At 39.7% G+C, this 26495-nt stretch overlaps 1 protein-coding gene across 2 annotated transcripts in view; it reads left to right on the forward strand.

Annotated features, from left to right (window-relative positions):
- CHRM2 (cholinergic receptor muscarinic 2) overlaps positions 1-25647 on the forward strand; it is a 166701-nt gene extending 141054 nt beyond the window's left edge. For both annotated transcript variants that reach the window (XM_061165879.1, XM_061165878.1), the window contains one exon: positions 20238-25647. In XM_061165879.1, the coding sequence (XP_061021862.1) occupies positions 20284-21681 (1398 nt within the window). In that variant the 5' untranslated portion in view covers positions 20238-20283 and the 3' untranslated portion in view covers positions 21682-25647. The remainder of the gene's footprint in view (positions 1-20237) is intronic.
- Positions 25648-26495: the final 848 nt, after the last annotated feature.

A 26495-nucleotide genomic window follows, 5' to 3' on the forward strand; every position in this document is an offset into this window, starting at 1 on the left:
AAAGCCACAGAGAGAAAGCTAGACCACCCTGAGGGAGCAAGGAGGCCAGCCCTTTGCCAGCACATCTCCTAGAAGGATATCTAGGCCCAGTGGGTCTTTGCTGCTCTCTCCCTCAAGAGGAAGTGACACATTATGAGAAAATTTTCTTAGACTAGTAACATTTTCAGAGCAGAGACATTCTTTTACTTGTTCTTCAAGGGATCAGTATCCATTCTTCTTCAGCTAATGCACTGACAACTGGCACATACTTGGTTAAATGAAGGAATCCAGGGCAGCTTCTCATAGCTTCCTATTTCCATTGATTTGACAATGTTTCAGAAATGAGTTAATTACCTAAGGAACCCTCTTCTAACATGTTCTCTTAGAGGTCCAACTATGTGTAATCCTATCTCATCAGACAGCACAAACTAAAACTGCTTTGCCGATGGCACAATTGTGCTTGAAGGACAGAGCATGCTGCCTAGCAGACTTATGCATGAGTCTCAATTCATTTGCAGTTTATTTGACAGTCTTCCCTTCTCATGCATTATTTAGGTCCAGACATTGTATGTAAATACCACTATAACATATACTGCTCAAAGTTAACTACCTTTTTACTAACATAGTAGGGATAAAGGCATATAAATTGTGTTGAGGGTAATGATTAGCCAAGATGGTATAGTTTGAGAAAATAGGTGTTATTTTTGTCATAGCCTTCGTACTGGGTTTGGTCAACATGGAAATTGCTTCTTGGGGGAAAAGAATGGTTAGGCCCTATAAGTCTAGCTCCCTCTGAATAAGACTTCTGAGTTTTCAGTGTTTGGAGAGTCTGAAGGTGAGGAGTTCAGTTCAGTTACTCAGTCTGACTCTTTGCAACCCCATGGACTGCAGCACGCCTGTGCATCACCAACTCCCGGAGCTTGATTGAACTCATGTCCATCGAGTCAGTGATGCCATCCAACCATCTCATCCTCCATCATTCCCTTCTCCTGCCTTCAGTCTTTCCCAGCATCAGGGTCTTTTTCAATGAGTCAGTTCTTTGCAACATTTTTGGCCAAAGTATTGGAGCTTCAGCTTCAGCATCAGTCCTTCCAATGAATATTCAGGATTGATTTCCTTTAGGATTGACTAGTTTGATCTCCTTTCTATCCAAGGGACTCTCAACAGTCTTCTCCAACACCACAGTTCAAAAGCATCAATTCTTTGGCATTCAGCTTTCTATATGGCCCAACTCTCATAGCCGTACAGGACTACTGCAAAAACCATAGCTTTGACTGTATGGACATTTGTCGGCAAAGTAATGTCTGTGCTTTTTAATATGCTTTCTAGGTTTGCCATAGCTTTTCTTCCAAGGAGCAAGCATCTTTTAATTTCAAGGCTGAGGTCACCATCTGCAGTGATTTTGAGCCCAAGAAAATACAGTCTCTCACTTTTTCCATTGTTTCCCCATCTATTTGCCATGAAGGGTTGGAACCAGATGTTGTGATCTCCGTTTTTTGAATGTTGAGTTTTAAGCCAACTTTTCACTCTCCTCATTTACTTTCATCAACAGGCTCTTTAGTTTCTCTTTGCTTTCTGCCATAAGGGTGGTGTCACCTGCATATGTGAGGTTATTGATATTTTTCCCGGGAATCTTGATTCTAGCTTATGCTTCATCCAGCCTGGCATTTTACATGATGTACTCTGCATAGAAGTTAAATAAGCAGGGTGACAATATACAGTCTTGGCATACTCCTTTCCCAGTTTGGAACCAGTTGGTTGGTCCATGTCCGGTTCTAACTGTTAACCTCTTGACCTGAATTCAGGTTTCTCAGGAGGCAGTAAGGTGGTCTGGTATTCCCATCTCTTTAAGAATTTTCCACGGTTTGTTGTGATCCACACAGTCAAAGACTTTAGTGTAATCAGTGAAGTGGAGGTAGATGTTTTCCTGAAACTGTCTGGCTTTTTCTATGATCCAACAGATGTTGGCAATTGATTTCTGGTTCCTCTGCGTTTTCTAAATCCAGCTTGAACATTTGAAAGTTCTTAGTTCACATAGTGTTGAAGCCTATCTTGAAGAATTGGGAGTTAGGGAATTTAAATATATAGTTGGGCTTGAATTTATGGTGTTGGGAGAAGAAGAGGGTTGGGATTGGGGAAATAGAGATTTAAGACAGCATGTGTTGACCTGTGTGACACATGTATCATGTATAGTAAATTATGTCATGATTTCGCCTATAGTTATCACCAAGAAAGTGGTTTCATTTTAATCAGGTAGGAGAATTGACTGTCCTGATTTACCACATAAAGTTCTTCATTCTCTCTGATCAATTTGCTTTATTTTAACTCTAAATTAGTGCTTTGGATACAAAAAATCCTTGCTGAGTTGATGTAGCTTTTTATGTTTCCTCATCTCAATTGGCATTAGATCATTTAGTAAAGACTTTAATCTGCTTCATGCTCTCATTTTTCACATTTTAGTGGGATAATACTGTGGTCATTTTGATCCGTTCTAGAAATAGGCTGCAATCAGACTCTGAGGAAACAATCATTTTATATTTCGATTGCAAACAATAAAAATAGTTGCTGCCCATTACTCTCTACACTTCGTTACTACTTTATTTTTATAGCTTTATTGAATCTGGTATGAATCATCAGTATATGAGGCCTGTGTCATTTCTGTCATTGAAAAGTTAGAAAACCCAAGAGTCAATCTTTTGGAGTCCTTTGTTCTCTTGGACTCTGTATCTGTTCTAGGTTTTAGTACCAGAGGAATGATGATGTCAGTTAAGCTTACATTGTGGGTGCATTTGTTTTCAGAGGTTATAGCCAAGAAAATTTTGTCTGTAAAATATAATCCACTTACCTTTACTTTTCATATGTGTATTTTTATGAAAAGAGCAATGCATGCAGTAACTGTTTTTTTCTTTCCATAAGCAGTGCAACCTTAAGCAGAGATATGCTTAAAATAAATACTAGATTCCTAAATACAACTAAGTGTCCTTTTCTCCGCTTACCTTTCATAAGTGTCTTATCTAAATTTGCATTTTATTCATAGTCAGAAGAAATTTCACTTCTTCCTGTACCTCCTAATCCTCTCTAATCCCATTTATTCTTAACAATTCCAGTTTTTCTTCAGAGGAAACTGTTAACTCACTTTTTAACTTCTCCCTGAGACTGACTAATTGTCATTCCTCTCTTCAAAGCTGTCCTTGAGTTCTGTCCAAAGTTCCGTGTTGCCTTGAGCTTGTGCTCAGTCTCAGCTTTCAATAGAAGGCACGTGCACCATTGAAAAGAATCTCTAAAGGGATGCATTGTTTGAAATTGCTCAGCTTCTCTAGAACAACAGCTTTCAATCTAGAATTTTCTATCAGAGTCATAACAAGCCTCAATCCCTCTGAAAATCTGATTCACATGTTTAATTCAAGCAATGAATTAACTAATTTAGAGTTATTAAACCAGCAGCCTGCCGACTAGGAAAAGACAAAACAAAATACAGAAAGCCGACTATACAAATTTCCAACTTCTCAAGATGGTAAGAAAGACACAGGCGTCAATTCAAATACAGCTGCCTAATCATGTACAACTTTCAGTAGCTCTTCACGAATTGCTTCCATTTTTCCTTTTACTTCTTGTCCTTGTGAGGACATAGCAGCCTTTAGAGAGAGGGCTTTCTCCACTTTCGCTGAAGTTTGGTTTAGAACACACTATTTTGTGCGCCCTGTTTACTGAATGATGTTGATCATCAATGTTGGAGTTCAGTCAAATTCCTGGTACAGAAAAGGAAGGGGGCTGGAGTACTTATTCAGATGGAATTTCATTTAAAAAAGTCAAAAGGATGATCTATTCCAAATTGTGCTTTGTTTATAATTATCCAGACTGCTTTTTCCTTTTGGCAGGAGGTGTGTTGTGTTAAAAAAAAAAAAAAGATAACTAAAAGGAGCCACAGACGTGGAAACAAGGACAAGAGTACTAGTTAAATCATTGTTAGCTCTCTTTCCCTCTTAGTCATGACATTTTTCTAGAGTAAGTACTGTTTAGAATGTGTTTTGAAGAAGACAGGAGATAGCTTGGCAAACAGGGAATGGAAGTTTGTTCCAGCATCACTAAGAATAGTATTATTTTTGACAGGCAGCCAAAACTGCAAACATGTTTACATTGTAATAAGGACTTAGAAATTCTTTAAGATTTTCACACTGAAAAAATTCATGAATTCTTTAGTATTTGTACTAATGTGGGGATCAAATTGCTGTTTCAGCCACTTTCATGCTTATTTACCATTTGCTTTTACTTTTTTTTTTTTCCTTTTTTAAAATGAAAGTTCAACTTACATCCAATGAAGTACACAAACCTTAAGGCTTGATAAATGCAATGCTTTAAGTGAGACTTTCTTTTTAAAAATATTTTACGTAATGCATATCCGGTAAAGTCTGCAATACTGTGCTGCAGTTTTCTAAATAAGAAAAACTCTACACATTGCTTTCGGAATACTTTCCAACACATCTTTTCAGATATAATTAAAAATAGCTCAGTGTAGGTGAGTCAATGGCTAAGTTTTATTTTGTGTTTCTGAACCTGCAGGTGGTCAGGCCTGATGCACTGGGGTGGATATCCACCAAAATACATTGTACTTTGCTGAGAAATATCATGTACAATCTTGAGAACACAATAAAAAAAAATGTCACACAAAGCAAATGGTGAAGGAAAGGAAAAAAAAAAAGAGAGAAGTAAAAGGGAGATAGAAATATTAGGAGAGGTTTCTAGGAAGCCTTCTGTAATTTTCTACATGGATTCTTAGCCCTGTCACTTGTCATTGTTTTAATTCAGGGATGTTTTAGGTAACTGGATATTTCATCAGCATTTTGTGTGTCCTCTAGATTATAAACTCTTTGTGGATAAGAATATGTTCTATTTTTTTGTTTGCTCACGCATTACTCCTTCACTTCGATCCTCCACAGCCCTTGAAGGCAAATGAAGATCTCTTCATAACAGAAATTCAGTAAGATGTTTTAGAATCAAGAAAGAAGCAGAGAAAGCTCTGGTTTCCTAGCAGGGCTGCCATCACTCCCTAAAGCCACCACTCCCACTATAGCTGCTCATGTGTAGTGAGATTCAGGAGCTCCTAAAAATCTCTCAATATGTGTATTGACGGCTATGTGTCACTTGAAAGAAAACCTGATTAAAGGGAAAGAAGTGGAAATTTACTCTACTTCTCCCTGATGCCAGCAAAGTACCAGAGTGTGGAATGTCAACATTATCAGCTAGCAGAGCCGCACTGTCTCTGGAAAGAACTCTTCTTTTCCTTTAAGTAAAATTGAAAGACTTTCAAGATTTGTAAGCATCATCACAGTATCCGCAAATTTTATCATCTACTGCATCAGTATCAAAACCCTGTACGTTGAAACCTTTCTTTAGAGAAAAGGGACTTTGTTTCCCAAGACTTCCTTAAAAAGTTTCTCCCCAATTCTCTTTTCATTATTTTTCTCTCTAACACTATGTTTAGCCAGAGTGATTGTTCATTGATGTATGAATAATTTCAGGCCTATTAAATTGCTGTCCCAAAGGTTTTAAACTTTAGTGGGACTAATGGAAAGTGTGGAAGATCTAAAACAGAGTATATACTGTATATTCAGCGGTGATTCTTTATGTCAGGGACATTGCAGTTGAAATTAAATTCATCAGATTATTATACAATATAAGATATTCATTTAGAAATATATACTAATATAAAATTAAAAATAAACAAGCTTCATTTTCTTTTTAATTGGTTATACAGTTGAGTTCAGTCGCTCAGCTGTGTCTAACTCTGCAACCCCATGGACTGCAGCATGACAGGCTTCCCTGTCTATCATCAACTTCTGGAGCTTGCTCAAACTCACATCCATTGAGTGATGCCATCCAACCATCTTATTCTCTGTCAGCCCCTTCTCTCACCTTCTATCCTTCCCAGCATCAGGGTCTTTTCCAATGAGTCCGTTCTTCCCATCAGAGGGTCAAAGGTTTGGAGTTTCAGCTTCAGCAACAGTCCTTCCAGTGAATATTCAGGACTGATTTCCTTTAGGATGGACTGGTTGGATCTCCTTGCAGTCCAAGGGACTCTCAAGAGTCTTCTCCAACACCACAGTTCAAAAACATCATTTCTTCGGCACTTAGCTTTCTTTCTAGTCCAACTCTCACATCCATACATGACTACTGGAAAAACCATAGCTTTTACTAGATGGACGTTTGTTGGCAAAGTAATGTCTCTGTTTTTTAATGTTCTGTGTAGCTTGGTAATAGCTTTTCTTCCAAGGAGCAAGCATCTTTTAATTTCATAGCTGCAGTCACCATCTGCAGTGATTTTGGAGCCCAAAAAAATAGTCTCTCACTGTTTCCATTGCATCCCTATCTATTTGCCATGAAGTGATAGGATTGGATGCCATGATCTTCGTTTTCTGAATGTTGAGTTTTAAGCCAGCTTTTTCACTCTCCTCTTTCACTTTCATCAAGAGGTTCTTTAGTTCTTCTTCACTTTCTGCTATAAGGGTGGTGTTGTCTGTGTATCTGTGGTTATTGATACTTCTCCTGGCAATCTTGATTCCAGCTTGTTGCTTCATCCAGTCGCATTTCACATGATATACTCTGCATAGAAGTTAAATAAGCCAGGTGAGACTATACAGCCTTAAGGTACTCCTTTCCTGATTTGGAACCAATCTGTTGTCCTGTATCCAGTTCTAACTGCTGCTTCTTGACCTGCATACGGGTTTCTCAGGAGGCAGGTAAGGTGGTCTGGTATTCCCATCTCTTGAAGAATTTTCCACAGTTTGTTGTGATCCACAGAGTCAAATGCTTCAGTGTAGTCAATAAAGCAGAAGTAGGTGTTTTTCTGGAACTTTCTTGCTTTTTCAATGATCCAGCGGATGTTGGCAATTTGATCTCTGGTTCCTCTGCCTTTTCTAAATCCTTTTCTAAATCTAATTGGTGATAACATGGTATTATATTAGCATTTCATTCTTAAGACAGTGAAGAGATAATCAGTTTAAATAGTTTAAATAGTCTCCTAGAATCCCTGGTGGCTTAGAGTAAAGAACTTGCTTGCCAATGTAGGAGACACAGGTTTGATCCCTGGGTCAGGAAGATACCCTGGAGAAGGAAATTGCAACATATTCCTGTTCTAGCCTGGAAAATCCCATGGGCAGGGGAGCCTGGCAGGCTACAGTCCATGGGGTCATAAGAGTCAGAAATGACTTACTAAACAAAAACGACTCCTAGACTATCTACTAGTTCCTTGTTCCTAGTATAGTCTTGTTTCTAATAACAGTCTGATATTTTATTTTATCATCCTTATATTTTTTCATGTTTTTTTAAATAATTGTGGTTATTTTCTATTGACAGCTAGATATCTAGGCATAATATTGTCAAGTGAAATGAAAGTCGCTCAAATTGTGTCCAGCTTTTTGTGAGCCCATGAACTATACAGTCCATGGAATTCTCCAGGCCAGAATACTGGAGTGGGTAGCCATTCCCTTCTCCAGGGGATAGTCTCAACTCAGGGACTGAACCCAGGTCTCCCACATCGCAGGCATATTCTTTACTAGCTGAGCCACCAGGAAAGCCCCATATTGTCAAAGTCAACTTTTAATTATCTCAGGACGGATTGTGGGCTTCTCGAGCGGCAGCATCAGCAGCCCGATTGCCCCATGCCCTAGGGTCTTCTCCTTTCTGGTGACCGGGGACATGTACAATTGCTATTGCCCAGGGCAGTTGAACAGTTTTCAGGAGGCTGCGGATCTCGGGCAAATTCTTGACTTCTTTTCCCTCTGCTGTTCTAAATCCCCTTTCCTGGTATATCGGACCTTGAATATGGACAGTGCTAAAAGCATATCGGCTGTCTGGAAAAATGGTGACTCTCTTCCTTTTTGCTTGTTCCAGAGCCTGTATTAGGGCAATCAATTCTGCTTTTTGCACAGACGTGTTTGGGGAAAGTGTCTCAGCCCATATTATCTCAGTCCAAGTCCAGTTTGGGGTCTCTTTACTTCCCTCATACAAGGGCCGGGCCTTCTCAGCAAACCCCATGATCCACAGTCTACAATATCCAACAGTCCCCAAAAACTCTCTCACCTGGCGGGGGGTCTTGGGCTCTGGTATCTGCAATATTGTTTCCTTCATGGCCTGAGTTAGCCACCTTTGCCCCTGCCTGATCTTATACCCCAAATAGGTGACCTCTTGCCGGGATATTTGCGCCTTCTTTGCACTAGCACGATACCCCAAGGTGCCTAGAGTCTGTAAGACCGGTAGCACGGCTGCATGCCTCCTCTGTGGTTCCAGCCAACATAAGGTCATCTACATATTGTAGCAGAATGACCTCCGGGTGGCAAGCCCAATATTCGTAGAGGTCCTCACTCAAAGCCTCATTAAACAAGGTAGGGGAGTTTTTGAACCCTTGTGGGAGGCGGGTCCAAGTTAGTTGTACTACCGGTTGCCCTTCCCCCTCAGTCCACTCAAAGGCAAATATCTCCTGGCTCTGGGCTGCCAGGGGTAGGCTGAAAAAAGCATCTTTCAAGTCCAACACAGTGTACCAAGTGTACTCAGGCAGCAGACTGCTCAGGAGGGTATACGGGTTGGGGACAGTAGGGTGTATGTCACTCACCCGCTTGTTGACTTCTCGTAGATCTTGGACAGGTCTATAATCCGTACTCCCTGGCTTCTTCACCGGTAGTAAGGGGGTGTTCCAATGGGATTGGCACCGCTTGAGAATTCCGGCATCCATGAGCCATTGAATGTGGGGAGTGATCCCCCGCCGAGCCTCCTTGCTCATAGGGTATTGCCTCACCCTCACAGGAGTCGCCTCGGTTTTTAGTTCGATGACGACCGGATGTCTCTGTTTAGCCAGTCCCATTCCTGCTGTTTCTGCCCATGCCAATGGGTATTTGTGGACCCACGGTTGTGTATCTGGTGCTATAACCTCTGAGGGCTTAGGCACAAAAAGTCTGTATTCATCTCTTAAAGCTAGAGACAAGACATGTATCGGCTGTCCAAGTCCATCCATGACTGACATTCCCCCAGGGTCAAAATGGATCTGAGCATTAACTTTAGTCAACAAGTCCCGTCCAAGTAGAGGGGCTGGGCATTCTGGTATCACCAAAAACGAATGGGACACCTGGTGGGTCCCCAGATTTACTTTCCGTTCCATGGTCCAACAATATCTTTTTGTCCCCGTGGCTCCCTGCACCAAGCTGGTTTTCTTAGACATCAGTCCCAGTTTTTGATTTAAAACAGAGTGTTGGGCGCCAGTGTCCACCATGAAGCCAACGGGTTTCCCCTCAACATGTATGGTTACCCAGGACTCGGGGAGGGGTGCCGAGTCTTGACTCCCCTAGTCACTGTCTTCCCCCGCATATAGAACTCGAGTTCCAGGGGAAATTCTCTCTCTCTGGGTTGTTCCTCTCTTCAGGTCCCTCTTAGGGCACTCATTTTTCCAGTGCCCCCGTTCTTTGCAGTAAGCGCACTGATCTTTCTTTAGGGCCTGCCTTTTTGGTCTCTCTTTTTCTCCCGTCTGGGGGCCTCGAGGCTCCCTCAGTTCTCTTCTGGCTTTCATCCCCGCAAAAAGAATCTTGGCCAGCTCTCTCTGGTTCTTCCGGTTTTCCTTTGCCCTATGTTCCCTATCTTCTTTCCTGATCTTCTCAGCTAGTTCCCTTTCCTCCCAACGAAGTCGTTCCTCCCTTTCTTCTGGGGTCTCCCTATTATTAAATACCTTTTCAGCTGCTTTCAGTGAGTCTTGTATTGTCTGTTCTCCTAACCCCTCTATCTTTTGTAATTTCCTCCTAATATCTGGGGCTGCCTGATTCACAAACACTAGTAGAACTGCAGCGCGTGATTCCTCAGCCTGGGGGTCCATAGGTGTATATTGCCTGAAGGCTTCCATTAGCCTCTCTAGGAAGGCTGATGGGCTCTCAGTGGGCTCTTGCCTTACTAAATTTACCTTAGCCAAATTTGTCGGCTTCCTAGCTGCGGCCCGCAGGCCAGCCATTAGAGTCTGGTGGTACACTCGGAGACACTCCCTACCTTCCACTCGCTCAAAATCTCAGTTGGGCTGCAACAGAGGAAACCCCTTGTCCATGAGATGAGGCTGGGCGGTTGGTCTCCCATCGACCCCCAGGACCCGTTTCCGCGCCTCTGCCAGGATTCGCTCCTGTTCTTCCGTGGTGAAGAGCACCTGCAACAGCTACTGACAATCATCCCAGGTGGGGTTATGAGTGAACAAAATGGGAAAAGGGCCAGTATTGATAGGTTCGCTCTCCGTCCTGGTTAGCTGGTCCCACCCGGACGGGGAGTGCCTGTACAGTAGATGAAGGTAACTCTGGGTCCCCATGATCCTGCTCACCCCTATTTCCTCTATTCCTTCTCCGAGGTCGGGGTTCCCTTATCCCTTCTGATTCATCGAGGGGGGGCTCCTCCCCCTGGGGGAACCTGCAACGGAGGAGGGGCATATGGCAGGGGCCTAATTTCCATCTCCAAGTCAATCAGGTTCGGGTACGAGGATTCCTGCAAGACCGGTTTTGGGCCCTTGTTCTTCTCGGCTTCCTCTGGGGGAGTGGGGGTTTCCATAACCAGGGCTTGTACATTAGGAGAATCAGGGAGTTTGTGAACAAAAGGTTTTAACCATTTGGGCAGATCTTCTACTAGATCTTGCCAGACCATAACATATGGGACTTGGCCCGGGTGGCCCCAGGGATCAGGAGCCATAATTTTCTCTTTCACTGCCCGAGTAATAGAAGGTTGAAAAGTTCCCTCTGGAGGCCATCCAACTTGGAAGGTGGGCCACTTTGCAGAGCAAAAGGTTATTAATTTACTCTTTGTAACCAGTAGCGACAGATCATACACTCTAGCCCTGACATCTGAGAAATGATCGGTCATGAGAGAGAGTGGGGTAGATTCTCCTTGCCCCATAGCGAGAGTCAGAAGAAGGTCACCAAGAATTACCACCAAAAAATCCTATCGGGAGTGGTGGCGGCCAGGAGACTGGGCTTGTGGTATGCTTCGTGGAACTATTTGAGTGCCTTAGTCATTGCACGGAAGTTTTCTTGTTGGGGGCGGGCACCCTAAGGGTTTCTAGCCCATTCCGTGACCCCCTTATTCTTTCATGGGAGTCTTCCAGTGGCAGGCGCCCTATCGGCTCTTAAGTGCCTGTCCCGTGCCCACACAGACGGGTTTTTATTTGGCCAGATTCTCGGTTTAGAATATGAGAAAAAGAAAAGAGTTTCACCCTCTCCGGCTCCCGTTTCTGGGGCTGACTTGTTGGGAGGCCTTCAGAATCCGCCAGAGAGTAGCCCTGGCCAGGACTCATCAGTTGTCCCAACAACTGTCTGCCTGTTCACTGAAACTCTCACAAACAGAAATGAGGCTCCAAGACTTTATAGGAGGAAGTAGACAACGACACACCAGAGAACAACGAGACAGGAGACAATGCTGGCAGTTATACAGACGCAAAAGGGCGTAGAAAAGCACATAGACAGACACACATCGGCCGACAACACAGAACTGGGGGGCGGAACCCCCTGAGTCTCCCTATCTTCTGGAACAAGGGTCACCTTACCGAATGGCGTCCACCGTTCCCCAGATTCGGGCTTAGGAGAGGAGGTCTCCTTCCCGCAGAGCCGGCTGCCTTCCAGCATGCTCGCTGGCCTCGGCCTTACGCCGGCCAGAACGGCCAATCTGTTCCCTCATGGAAAGCTTTCCCTCACGCCAGACACCTTCCTGCCTTCTAGCAGGGCCTCAGATTTACACTGGACTTTCCAAACCTGCCTGAGCACCGGTGCTATTACCTGTCCTTTTTCCCCTTTGTTCCAAAGAGTGTTCTCCCCCGGTCAAGGGATCCCGGACGAGCCCCCAGATGTTCTGCCCGTAGTCCGAATCCCCGATCGGGAAAAAAGACTCCCTGAGACAATGCAACTTGCAATAGGGGAATTTATTACTGACTCGAGCCAGGGCCTCCCGCCCTCACCAAGGGTGTGAGGACGAAAAAGGCCCCGAGCCCCAGTTCTCTCGGGTATTTATTGGGTACAATTATTCAAAAAGCAGTGGGTAGTTGGCGCAAGCAGATTGGTTACACAGTTGCAAGGCAATTTTTGTTGGCCCAATCCTTCGTGGGCTTTCAGCTTTCCCCTGATAGGTTCCCTTTTTCTTGCTAGGCACATGTTGATTGGCTGGCTCCAGGTGGCCTGATAATTATGTTACCCCGGGAAACCAGGCCTACTCCTAATCTAGGCTGCCTGTCATGGTGTTAGCCGTGACAGCCTCACAGTTCAGCCCTCATGTATGCAATTTAAAGGGCTTCCCTGGTGGCACAGCAGTAAAGAATCTACCTGAACTGTAGGACCTGCAGGAGATGGGGGTTTGATTTCTGGGTCGGGAAGGTCCCTTGGAGGAGGGCATGGCTACCTGCTTCAGTATTCTTGCCTGGAGAATCCCAAGGACAGAGGAGTCTGGTAGGCTACAGTCCATGGGATCTCAGTCAGACACGACTAAAGCAATTTAGCAAGCACACATGCACACATGCAATTTAAAAAAAAAAAAAAAGGGCCTTATTACACACTCACTTGAGGGAATTTCAGGCCACACTAACTACTGAACCTGATGTATTTATCCCTAGTGTTTGCTCGGTGATTAGGCTGCTTCTTAGAGATCAATGTCTGGAAGAAAGGGACAGTGAAAACCTAGAAAGCTTTGTCATTTTTGGTAATGTGTTTAAATAGCAGAAGAAATTAGAAATCTATGAAAAGTATATACATTAAGATTACATTTTAAAAGTAAGAGTTAAATAAGTATTTTAATAAAGTCGCTCAATCGTGTCTGACTCTTTGCGACCCCTTGAACTGTAGCCCACCAGGCTCCTCCGTCCATGGGATTCTCCAGGCAAGAATAGTGGAGTGGGTTACCATTTCCTTCTCCAGGGGATCTTCCCAACCCAGGGATCAAACCCAGGTCTCCCACATTGTAGGCAGATGCTTTAACCTCTGAGCCATCAGGGAAGCCCTAAATAAGTTAAAAACAATGGTAAATTCAAGTTTATGTGAATTCTTGCTCTGAAATTTTTATGCAACTACATATTTTCTTTGCCTGAATTCCACTTGTTGTCAATCACAGGCTCCATTTTTTCCAACTTTTTTAATTCTTCTAGGAGGCTTTTTAAATAAATCAGCCTCACTTTCCAGGTATGACACAGTAGAAAGAATGTGACCGTAGGAGATACCAAAATTTGAACCGTGGCCCTAGTACTTACCAGCTCTGATCATTGTCATATGTAAAATTGGAAAAGATGAATATTGTTTTCAGAGTATTGTGAGAATTAAAATAATGTGCAGAAAATTTTAGCATTTATGTTACTCATATATTAATAAGTTTATTATTAACTTATTACATTGTGGATGCCTCTATGGACGTAATCATTACATATCAGGCATCTTGCCTGACGAGCACAGTGTGGGAAAAACCCCATTTATTTCATAAGATTTCCACTACGTATCCAAATATACATTAGGAATTTTTAAAAAATCGTTTAAATTAGCATTTTTTCTGTAAGAGTTCCAAAAGATTGTCAGTATTAGAACTTCTATGTAATTGCCGTGAAAACTTTTGTGAGTAGATATGTTTTTGTGATGATGCATTTAAAGAGTGTTCTAAGCCTTAAATGTCACATAGTTTCATGTGCAGAATCTCGCTTAATAACTCTATCTTATTGTGAACATCTCCTATCCAAAGTCACAGTATTGGCCTGGACATGATGATCCTCTGTTGTCTAAGCCAACGACCCAACTTAAACTTGGATCAGTTATGGCAGGTCAAAGTGATAAATTTGGGGGCTCACACTGGTCCCTCATAGCTCAATTGATAAAGAATCTGCCTGCAATGCAGGAGACCCCTGTTTGATTCCTGGGTGGGCAAGATCTGCTGGAGAAGGGATAGGCTACCCACTCCAGTATTCTTGGGCTTCCTTTGTGGCTCAGCTGGTAAAGAATCCACCTGCAATGCGGGACACCTGGGTTTGATCCCTGGGTTGGGAAGATCCCTTGGAGAAGGGAAAGGTTATTACCCACTCCAGTATTCTGGCCTAGAGAATTCCGTGGACTGTCGGACACACTGAGCTACTTTCACTTTCACTTTCACACTGGCCAAAGGTAAAACTGTTCCCAGACAAGCAAGGAATATTTGTAGCTGAGTCTACGGCCAGGTACTCTGGGTTTGAATGTCAGTTTTTTTCTTAATTATTTGATCTTTAGTTCAATATTTATGAAAAGATTTATAGTGAAAATAATAATCATCTCAGGAGTTGCTGTGAAGAGTAATCATGCTGAATTCAATATGATTAATAACCTAATATCATTGATAATGATAATTTAGTATTACCAGTACCACTATAACCCACATCTCCTCTCTCTTAATCTATTCCCCCCTACACACACAATTTTCTGTTAAGAAATGTGTTTAATTTAAACTCATTTAACAATTGTAAATATTAATAGTGTTTATTTAATGTTTAACATTTATAGATCAAGGTTCAGAGACATTGTCCAAGTCTAGAAGAAAAATAGGATTGCTATTATTCTTGTTTGAGGAAAAAAAAACACAAAAAACACATAGCTAATAAGAGCAGAGATTAGCACCCACAACTTTGCCAAGATAATATTAAACCATGCTACATTCCTCACTGCTACATATGAGGACTCAAGTAGTGAAGCAGCTAAGGACAGAAATTTTCCTCTCCTAAGTTTTGTAGTACTTTCAGAACTTTGTCATAAACTAATATAGTAAAATACAAATGGATTACTATATGTTTGCCATAGTAAGATATTGAGCCCTTTAAAGGTCATCTCCATTGTTTAGTCTGTTGTGATAATGTTATTTCATCAATGATATAAAAACTGTTGCTTTAATAAAATCTTATGAAGCCCTGTCAGAGGTAAAAACTTTTACAGAAATGTAAATAACAGAAATGCCTAGAGCTTTACAAAAAAAGAAAGCTGTTTTCTCTAATAGAAAAGGAACAGTACTTGCTAGCTTGTGTGTTATGTGGGGAGAAAGGAATGCCGTTCTTCAAATACTTGTGCTTGCTTCTGAGTGAAGTGTTTTCCATTTTTACATATAGCGTTAGTGCATGCTCAGTCACTCAGTCATGTCCAGCTTTTTGCACCCCCATGGACTACAGCCCACCAGGCTCCTCTGTCCATGGAATTTTCCAGGCAAGAATACTGGAGTGGGTCATAAACAAGCAAATAACTCTAAAAGTTTAGAGGATATGATAGCAACTAAGTATGTTAATACTGTATAAATTTACTATGTTCTACGTGGGTAAGCATTCCAGGACACACAAGTGGAATTTGTCTTAGCATCCTCTATTGGATGAAGGATAGTTCTCAAGATGGGACAGAAACAGTATCCAACCAAAGGGTAAAGACATTGAATTGAGTTGCAGACATTTACTCACTGGCCTTGAAAATGAGACAATTTGCTAATCTCTTCTTATAGCCTGAGTCTACTTCTAAAGATAAAAGGGAGGATAAGACCTGTCCTATAATTTTATATGCTTATATGTTAATACTAAGTGAGATAACATATGTTTAGAACCCTAACATTACTTTTTTTTTATCAAGGTTATATTTTTTTAGTTGAAAATGTAAAGCATGCTCATGGTAAACAATACAAAGGGAAAGGAAGAGGGGAGAGAACAAATTACCAAATAAATAATGTGAAAAAGGTAGATTGAGAATCTTGCAGCTTTATGTTATTATAAAGCTTTAGAATGATAATAGTTATTGTTATTAGCACAAGTTATGGCAAGAAAGAAATCCCTTATTCATTCTTATAGTTCCTTATTTCCATAAAATAAGAGATCAAGCTAGTTTATTTTTAAGTATTTTTGCATCTATATAAAATTCTCCAGAGGAAGTCACCAGAGGAAGCCACCAAAAATATTTTAAATAACATAAATATTGCTCTATGTTTTATTAGAATGAATGTGAAGAATAAATTAAAGTGTCAAAAAAGATATTGGGACAATAAATATTTGTTACGTTTCAATCAGAGTATTAAAAAATGAACATTTTGAAATGTACATGTAACTCATTTCCAAAATTGTCCATGAATTTATCTAATGAATAGACAAAAGCAAGTTTATAAACAAGTCAGAATTCTGATCTTACGGTTATATTATCTAATAAGGACTCATTAGAATAATGATTGGATTAGTGAAATTATTTTGTTCAAGTAAATTGCATGAATAAACAACTGTATAAATAATGACCAAAAGCAGTGCTATTGAAATAATTCCACTGATTAGGTAAACAGGGGTTGAATTAACAATAACGATTGTTGATCCTATATTAGTTCAACGAACATTTTGAGCACCAGTTATGTTTGAGGCAGTGAGTTGGATGGTAGAGCTACAAAGACTCAGAAGTCAGAATTCAGTGTTTTGTTAGTGACGACGAAAAGTACATAGATGGTGTATCAATCAGTGCCCTAAGAGTCAAAGGTATATACAGGGATCTATAAAAATTGTGATCTGAAAGGCTACTGGCTGTATGAAGCCAAGTACTCAGCCTTTCTAGGAATCAGATAAATAGAAATTAAGAGAAAAACAAGCAAACAAACAAACTGCATGTTGGCTTTCTGGGATTGGCAAATATTAGGACGCTGCATAATAGCAATTGCTTAAAGCGTAAAACGGAACTTACCTGGTCGGAGTAGATTCCTCTGCAGCTATCCAAGAGAATAATATGAGTGGTCAGAAGAAAGCTTATACCCATTCCTTTGTCCAGTGCCTTGGTCCCTATCTTAGGCTTATATGATAGGGAAATTTGTAACTCAAGTCCATGACACAATAGGAAAATTTTAATTTCAGCACTATTTCAAGCAGTTGGAGGTTGCAACCTGCATGCCTATCACTAGAGAAATGTAGAAGAAAAGATGCTATGATTTACTTACTTTGGAATTAGGAGCAATACATTTGAAATGTCTGGAGCAACATTAAAACATGATATTGAGTGAAAAATAAAAAGAAACAAAACAACATCTAGAACACAGTATCATTTAGTAAATTAAGATAATAAGGGGGGAAATGTATGTTTTCTAGAGTTGTATATCTAGCTAAAGAAATAGTACAAGCAACTTGAACAATTTTGAACAAGTTCTAAAGGAGAAAAGGAGGAATGGGATGTGAGAAATAGAAACGAAAAGAAGGAAAACATTGATAAAATTAAAATGAGGACCTTGCAGAGACTAATGAGGATGTTGGGTGAAGGCTAAGGAGTATAATCAACTCAGCTTTCCACTTGACATTCAAATAGCTCTAGATAAATAGGCGAATAAGAGTAACAGAACAGAATAAAATGATATGAAGCATGATATGGAAGCAGAGATGGGGAAAAACACAACTATTAATAGTCCAAGAGCAATCAAAAGGGTTTCATAGAGTTGATGATGTCTGAAAGCTGAATAGGAGGCAGACAAGTGAAAAATGTGAGGCAGTAAAGATAAGGGGATGTGGGGAAGATGCTCTCAAGATAGGAGACCAGGATGGAAAATGACATGAAGATGTTACATACAATGTTGTGTTTAGATAACTTCTTGCGCAATTGCCTTTAATGTGGGATATTTAGGGCTTCTAAGGTGGCGCTAGTGGTAAAAATAACCTGCCTGCCAACACAGGAGACATAAGAGACATGGGTTTGATTCCTGGGTGAGGAGGATTCCCTGGAGGAGGGCATGGAAACCCACTCCAGTATTTTTGCCTGGAGAATCCCGTGGACAGAGGAGCCTGGCGGGCTACAGTCCATAAGGTCTCAAAGAGTCAGACACGACTGAAGTGACTTAGCACTCACACACACGTGGGATATTTAAGGGGATTCTGAGATACTTCTGGAAAAATGCAGAGGGGAAAGATTATAAATTTTATTTTATTTTAAGGATACAAGTAAGTAGGACCTAATATAAGGAAATGGGGCTGAAAATGGGAACCAGGTACAATTGCAAAAGATACTTAAGAGGTAGAGTTGATAGCTCATGGCTGCAAGAAGTGTGGGAGAGGCAGGAGGCCAGGAGATGGCTCAGAATTTTAACTCGATGGTAATAGGATTCACTAGAAATGAGTAAAGCAAAATATGGAGAATTTTGGAATAAAATGGACTAAAATAAATAAAATTTTTATCCCAAAATTTTGGAATTTTGAAATAAAAATAAGTTCCATCCCATCAAAACTATTTGCCTTGTTAAACTTTTCCTCCAAGGAAATTACCCCAATAGTCCAACCAGTAACATCCAATAATTTTAACAATGGCAGATGAAGAAATGGTTTCCAATGTTTGTGTTTGCATTTTTTCTTAGTCTATATTAATTTGTCTTTGGGTGACTGATTTGGGTGTCTTTGACTTTGAAGGAGCCTTAGAATGATGACTTAGCGTCAGCATGGTTGGTCAAGGAATAACTAAACCAACTCCTAATGACAACATGCTTGCATTTTTAAATTGTGAGGTTGAATATCTTTTCATATGACTAAATATTAGCATTTAATTTATCTTTGATCTAAATGTATGTTAATGTTTTACATTGTTAGTCTTTTCATCTTTCCTTATTTCATTTCACAACTTTTTATATTAAGGAGATCAGGTAACTTTGTTATCATGTGCTTTTACAAATATTGTTTCCCAATTTTTATTTTTACTCTTTTATGCAAAAATTCCAAATAATTTATATAATGTTTACATATATTTTCCTTATGGCCTCTGAGTTTTGGGTCTTATTTATTGAAGCCAAACTCCTCCTAAGTTACTGTTTTTTTAAAAACATACTTGAAGATAACTTGCTTTCTAAGAATAATCCGATTGTTTAGTTGCTATTTGTACTATGAAGGTGCTTAGCTGTTGATTTTCTACATGAGTTTCAGGGAACACCACTGTCCCATCCATATTTATTTTTAAGTAGTGGGACCTGAGTGGAGATTTCTGAATCTCAAAATGACAACAAATAATTTCTCAGTAATGCTTACTTTCTGATCCACGCAACTGGTTGATTTTGTCAACATGAGCTACTTTTTCCTTCAGATGTTGTGTCTCCAGAAACACATCATAGCTCATTTGATAAACTCAGCTTTCTTTCCTATGTCCCTTACGAAAGATTGCTCAATTGTCCCCAGACAATTGGTGAAGGTGTGTTTAAACACAATGGGGTTGGGCAACAGAAAGTGCACTCGAGTTTAATAATTGCTTCTTTACCAACCCACCATGCCACCAGAGCATATGCCTCTCAGAGGCAAGGATCTTGTCTTAATCATCAAGGAATACCCAGAGTATAGCACAGTGCTTAATCCAGAGTTGCTTAATAGGAATGTGAGGACAGAGTAAATGAGTGAATGGCTGAACAAACTAAGGTTCATAGTCTTATCTCTATCACTGATCTAATATGTGACCTTGTATAAATTACTCAGTCTTTCCAGGCTTCAGTTTCCTGTCCTGCCAAACAAATATAAATTCTAGCCTGACTGTATCAGAGATTTGCCTGAAAGAACATAAGGTGATACACTTGGCACTGATTTGAAAAAAATTCAAAAAATTGATATAATCATATCAACATACATTTAATAAATAACTTCTTTTTTAGGATATGGAATATTGCTAACTACAAAGAATATGCTAACTATGGGACACTAACTATAATTGTAAAATGAAAATCAGAAAAAATAATACTTATTGGGGGAATGCATTGGCTAATAAAGTATCATGATTATCTTTCCTATATTATTATCATTATCAGTATTATTATGAAAAAGAGCAACCAGGTGGAAAAAGTCACACACTCAATATTGACTATAAAAATCACACACTCAATACCTGTTTTATGCTTCCTCCACAGTTTTGTCCTCCTATTGGTTTATTAGTCTTTATGTCTAAATCAGAAAGCTCTTGGTGCTTTGGAAAGTTTTATGTACAGTTTTGGCCTATTTAATTCAATTCATCAATATTATGCTCAGTTAAATTGACTTATGATAGACATTCAGTTTTAGATATGAACACATTCAAAATGTTATCATACTTCAAATACTTTGCCAGCCTGAAAGGATCTTTTGAATCTTTCATTGAAAGCTTTGCTTTTTATGTGGGGGACTGAGGTAGGTAGTCACAATAAACATGTAGGAGAAATAAGGAAGATTTTGGAGCAAAAAATATGATTCAAAAGGGAGAAAATTGATGTATTTTAAAGCAGTGTTTATATTATGTGTTTGTTAATTTTATTTTATTTCCCTACAGGTTTAAATGTTTTTTGACTACTTGGCTACTGATTAGAGAACACAAAATGAATAACTCAACAAACTCCTCTAACAATGTGGCTCTGACCAGTCCTTATAAGACATTTGAAGTGGTTTTTATTGTCCTTGTGGCTGGGTCCCTCAGTTTGGTGACCATTATTGGGAACATCCTGGTCATGGTCTCCATTAAAGTCAATCGCCACCTCCAGACCGTCAACAATTACTTTTTGTTCAGCTTGGCCTGTGCTGACCTCATCATTGGTGTTTTCTCCATGAACTTGTATACCCTTTACACTGTGATTGGCTACTGGCCTTTGGGACCTGTGGTGTGTGACCTTTGGCTTGCCCTGGACTACGTGGTCAGCAATGCCTCAGTAATGAATCTGCTCATCATCAGCTTCGACAGATACTTCTGCGTCACGAAACCACTCACTTATCCCGTCAAGCGGACCACGAAAATGGCAGGTATGATGATCGCAGCTGCCTGGGTCCTCTCCTTTATCCTCTGGGCTCCAGCCATTCTCTTCTGGCAGTTCATCGTAGGGGTGAGAACTGTGGAGGATGGGGAATGCTACATTCAGTTTTTTTCCAACGCGGCTGTCACCTTTGGCACGGCCATTGCAGCCTTCTATTTGCCTGTGATCATCATGACTGTGTTATACTGGCACATATCCCGGGCCAGTAAGAGCAGGATCAAGAAGGACAAGAAGGAGCCTGTGGCCAACCAAGATCCAGTTTCTCCAAGTCTGGTTCAAGGAAGGATAGTGAAGCCAAACAACAACAACATGCCTGGAAGTGATGATGGCCTGGAGCACAACAAAATCCAGAATGGTAAAACTCCTAGAGATGCTGCAACTGAAAACTGTGTCCAGGGGGAGGAGAAAGAGAGCTCCAATGATTCCACCTCAGTCAGTGCTGTTGCCTCTAATATGAGAGATGATGAAATAACCCAGGACGAAAACACAGTTTCCACTTCTGTGGGCCATTCCAAAGATGAGAACTCAAAGCAAACATGCATCAAAATTGTCACCAAGACCCCAAAAGGTGACTCATGTACCCCAACTAATACCACCGTGGAGCTAGTTGGTTCTTCAGGTCAGAATGGAGATGAAAAACAGAACATCGTTGCTCGCAAGATTGTGAAGATGACTAAGCAGCCTGCCAAAAAGAAGCCTCCTCCTTCCCGGGAAAAGAAGGTGACCAGGACGATCTTGGCTATTCTGTTGGCTTTCATCATCACTTGGGCCCCATACAATGTCATGGTGCTCATTAACACCTTTTGCGCACCCTGCATCCCCAACACAGTGTGGACAATTGGTTATTGGCTCTGTTACATCAATAGCACTATCAACCCTGCCTGCTATGCACTTTGTAATGCCACCTTCAAGAAGACCTTTAAACACCTTCTCATGTGTCATTATAAGAACATAGGCGCTACAAGGTAAATCATCTTTGTAGAGAAGAAAGGTAGTCAAGGGGAGCCTCGTGAAAGGAAACAGAATAAAAGAGCTCCTAGTTTTCAAATCTCTGCCATTGCACTTTATAGTCTTATCATGGAATGTGCAATTAAGGAGCCCAACAGTGACACTCTTTGGTGCCTATGCTCCAGTTTGAGAAACTTGTACCTTATAAACCCTGTCAGTTGAGGAACAATGAGACCATAGAGGAGACATGTTGGAATTGTGGATTTTAGAAGTGACCTATGCTTTCTTGTACTCTCTTGAAGAAGGGCTTCTGAATCTATAATTTTATCTCTGCACAAAAAGAATAATAACCTCGCTGTGTTTTTTCATTTTTGTGTTCCCAAGTGAAAGGCCACAGTTACAAACTAACGTGGAGACTTAAACATAAAGAAAGCCATTATACAATGGGGAAGTGAAGAAACAAGATCAAAAACGGATATAGAAATGGCCTCCAGAGTGTTAAACATATATTATTCTTTTGTTATGATTTTATGTGGAGAATTGCAACATAATAAATGCTTACCTTTTTTATCTTTCCCCTTTCCCATCATAAAAAGAGAGCAAACAAGCGAAAACTTAGCTAGATTGCATCATTATTTTTGTCATATGGCATTGGATTTTTTATTGCCATGTTTTACACTGTGTAAGTGAAAAATCTGCAGGACTTTCACTAAATACAGAGACAGTCACGAGAAAGGGTATTTCAGCCCTGCCCACTGTGTCTTTTGCATTCTTTTGGGGTATAACACTGTGAGGATTTAATTCACTTATGATTGTTTATGTGAAATATCTTTGCCAATCTGGTTTTATACTAAACAAGCCCCTTATTTTAATAGAATAGCCTACCTAATATATAAACATGCTTAAGAAGCCAAAGTCAATTTTTTTAAATGAGGTTTCATCAAATTCAACAATGGTCATTTTTTTCTTTTCTTTTCTTTTTTTTTTTTTGGAGAAAGTTTACTGAGGCCAGGTGAATTTTGAGATAAGAAAATAGAAGGTTGAAAGGGCATCCTGTTTCAACCTGATCTGCCTGACCTATATATGACGTGCTAACTTGTAAAACATGAACTCCTGGCCTTTGCAAGCAGGAATAAGATGCTGCTTTATTCATCTGGAATCTTAAATAGGATTAAGTTATTCACATGACACCAATGACTTTGGGGTCAATCCCAAGAGAATAAGACTTTCTCTTTAATGCCTGCTAAAAGATGATATTAAATTTATAGTCAAGTGAGATTTATTACTGTCTTATGACCTGTGGAGGGAAAAAAAATAGAGAACATTTACTGAAACCACATGTTTTGTATTCCTCGAATTGTCAATTCCCCTTAAAGTTTTTTAACTTCAAAATTCTGTTGATAGAAGTAGTGATCTTTATGGAAGAAATGTCATGGATAACTAAACAGGCCAAGCAAGCACAACAGAACCTGAGAGAGAGTAGGAGGCTGCACCTATGCCCCTTCTCACCATTTTTTAGTTCTAGACCACAGAAAAATCGGATCAGGAACAGTTAACCTGTCTGTGTATGATTTTTTATTGTACCTATACCACTTCTCACCATTTTTAAATTCTAGACCGTAGAAAAGTCATATCAGGAACAATTACCCTTGTCTATCTAAGATAGACATTTTTATTGGGATCCCAAATAAATATACAATTATATTGATTCAAGCTTAGTTATTTTTACCCCTCAACTTTTTTTCTTACAGTATTTCCTATGGTCTTCCAATCAGATTTTATAAAGATGGTCCAATCAATAGAAATTAAATTTATAAAACCCATTCAAATTTCATATTTTGCATTTTAGGTTTATGGGCTCTATGATATCTTGATCAGTAGTATCCATGTGAGCTGCATGATGAATTTGTCAGTATTAGACTTTAGCACTTTAATTAGAACTATTTTGTGTGACTTGCCTCACTGATGGCATCTCAACAATTTTGAGAGCTGAAAAAAAAAAAAGCACAAAACAAATAACAATGAAAAAGAACAATTAGTAAGAAGCAAAGTGCCAATAATTTTTGTACATAAGTTATCCTTTTAAAAATAACTTTCTGTTTCAATAACTTCAGTCATCCCTCCCAACCAAATCTTCTATTTATAAACATACAGCATCAGTTAATACTGGTGTCTTTATTCTACCTTAATATAAACTTTTACATTTTAAATCCATATTTGTTTTTATTTTGTTTCTTCAAGTAAATGCATCAATTGAGGGGAAAGTACATCAAGCAATTGGGCTGTTTGGTTTCTTGTATACAAAACAATTGACTGGCTGAATAGTTCACTTATTAACTTGTGCTGTTACGATATAGATTCAGCTTTAGTTGGGTTGAACTCTTTGGATTCAAGGATTGAGGATTCTGGATTTGGGTCTTTTTTTGTCTGCTCTAACAATCCAACTCATCATGAATCAAACTGCCTCTAACTCTCCATTGCCATTGCATCTTTTCCTTTCTTCTGTTCTTGATCTTCACCGTATCTACCACAACCTCATTGAAAAAGAAATCACCAAAAATTAAAGAAAGGAATTGAACATAGACTGATACATCATGGATGCTTTGTCAACTGGAATCAGAAAAAGTGAAAAGAATACTGAAATAGTAGATGATTAGAAAGATGTGGAGACTGTATCCAGAGGCTTGCATTAACTATTTACTGGATTTGTTTATTTCAGTGGCTCCCAGCCAGGGACCATTTTGCCTCCCAGGGGACATTTAACAATGTGTGGAAACGTTTTTGGTCGTCACAACTCAAGGGAGGGCTATTGGCATCTAGTCACTAGGCTCTGGGGATGTTACTGAACAGCTTACAGTGCACAGTATAGACCCCGCAACTAAGGATTGTTTGGTTCAAAATGTCAGCAGAGTCAAAGTTGAGAGATCCTGTTTTAAGGGATTCTAGAGCTTGCTTTATATAAGTGGGAAAATAATCCTGTATCACTATTAGGACATCAATGCAAATTGTTCATCTGTTTGAAAAAGGTAATTTCACCAACCACGTACCAGACACACTGTCATCCATTGAGTCTGGTGTATTTGTAATTTACAGATTGGAAGCACAGGACACATCTGCATATCCCAAATCACCATACCATGCACACAACACATTGTTTCCAACATTTTAATGTCCAATTAGGATTGCACGGAGTCCAGTTAATTGAAGCAGCTGGCTATTAAAATGGTTGCAATTGATATGGTCACTTTCTATTGGAGCTGCTGTTTTTCCTCTCAAAAACATTAAGAGCCTCTTTCAAAAACAACATGATTCATCTCCTTTGTCTTCACTGGAAAGGTAAATATCTGTCAAGAATTTCTTCTTTCCTCATAGCAATAATGTAAATATCCAAGAGTGGTCTTATAAGAAGAGTTTAAGAATGTGAAAAAGCCAGTTCATTTCTTGAAAAAAGAAATGATTGCCTTTTTACCAGTTCATCATTAATTTAGTGCCACCTCCCCAAGTGGTAGGACGAAGTCATCAATATAGTAAGTCATGTAGGATATGCTTTCTGGTGAATGTCAAAGCTGGAGTTTCCACATACTTCTGGCTCTTTGTCCATTCACTGCTTTTTGACCCTAAAGATATGACATTGGGGGAGATGGGAATTCAAAATGATGGCAACATATACTTAGAAATGCAATCTACTTTTATTTTCTCCTACTAGTTCACAGGTAGTTGCCTTTTCCCCAGTTTGATAGTATCCCTTTCAACAACCACAGCACTGGTGTTGCAAATAGATTAGGGAAGCACCCAAAGCTGGATGAATTGTGCAAAGTGTATTTTCAGCATGTATATACAATACCTTGCCTCTCAAATATGCTTCTCTTAAAAGGGTGCACGCTACAGCATGAACTGTCTGCATATTTAATGTATCTTCCTGGAATATGCTGTACGCTTAATATACATATTCTATAAATAAAGTAATAAAATGTATAATAGAAATACATATTTCTGTATGCAAATAAATATATTATACACAAAATTTGAGTATGTAATATGGTGTTCGTGGCTTCAGAGTGACAAAGGTAGATTTTATACACCTAATTTTAAAAGAAAGTAGTATTTGCTTTTGAAGGGAGACATTAAAGAACAGCTCAAACTCTACCCATATTACTATTATACTGTTTCATAATCTTTGAAAACACAGCATTTATTTTAAATATCTCTTGGAGGAATATATTAATAAACCTTTGCTGGTGTCACCCCACATGACAACAATGCTTTTTGCCTCTGTGTTCCTGATGGTCCTCCAGCTATAATCTTCCTGGCTGTTTCGGTTCCAACAGCTGTGTTGATCTCACGTCTGATTGCCTGATGAGATTGCAACCAGTTCATTGACATACAGCTTTGCTCTCCTCCAAATTAACTGATTTTTGTGAAATAAAAAATAATCATCCTGGGAGGGAAGGATGACCTTCAGAATGTTTTACACTTTGAAAAACAAGGAAAAATTGTACAAGCACTCTTTGTTACAAACCACTCTTTTCAGTCTGGGGGTAATACAGCATCCCATACATTAATGCCAAAAAGTTGTGACGTAGTATGATGTTGAAAGTGTCTCTAAGAAATCACAAATCATATGGTTTGTTTCTAAGTGTTCTGCATCTTCTCCATAGCAATTCTCATCCTTCCCTTGGCGCCCACTCAACTACCTACCCACATTCCTCAGAACGTTTTCTTTGGTCCATTAGCACGAGTCCATACTTAGCAAATTTTATGACATTAAGTGATAGTGGACACGAAGTCTCAAGAGGCACTTGCGTTTTAATACAAAAAGCGTAAACACTGAATAT

The sequence above is a fragment of the Dama dama genome, chromosome 18 (genome assembly GCF_033118175.1).
Source record: "Dama dama isolate Ldn47 chromosome 18, ASM3311817v1, whole genome shotgun sequence".
NCBI lineage: Eukaryota > Metazoa > Chordata > Mammalia > Artiodactyla > Cervidae > Dama > Dama dama.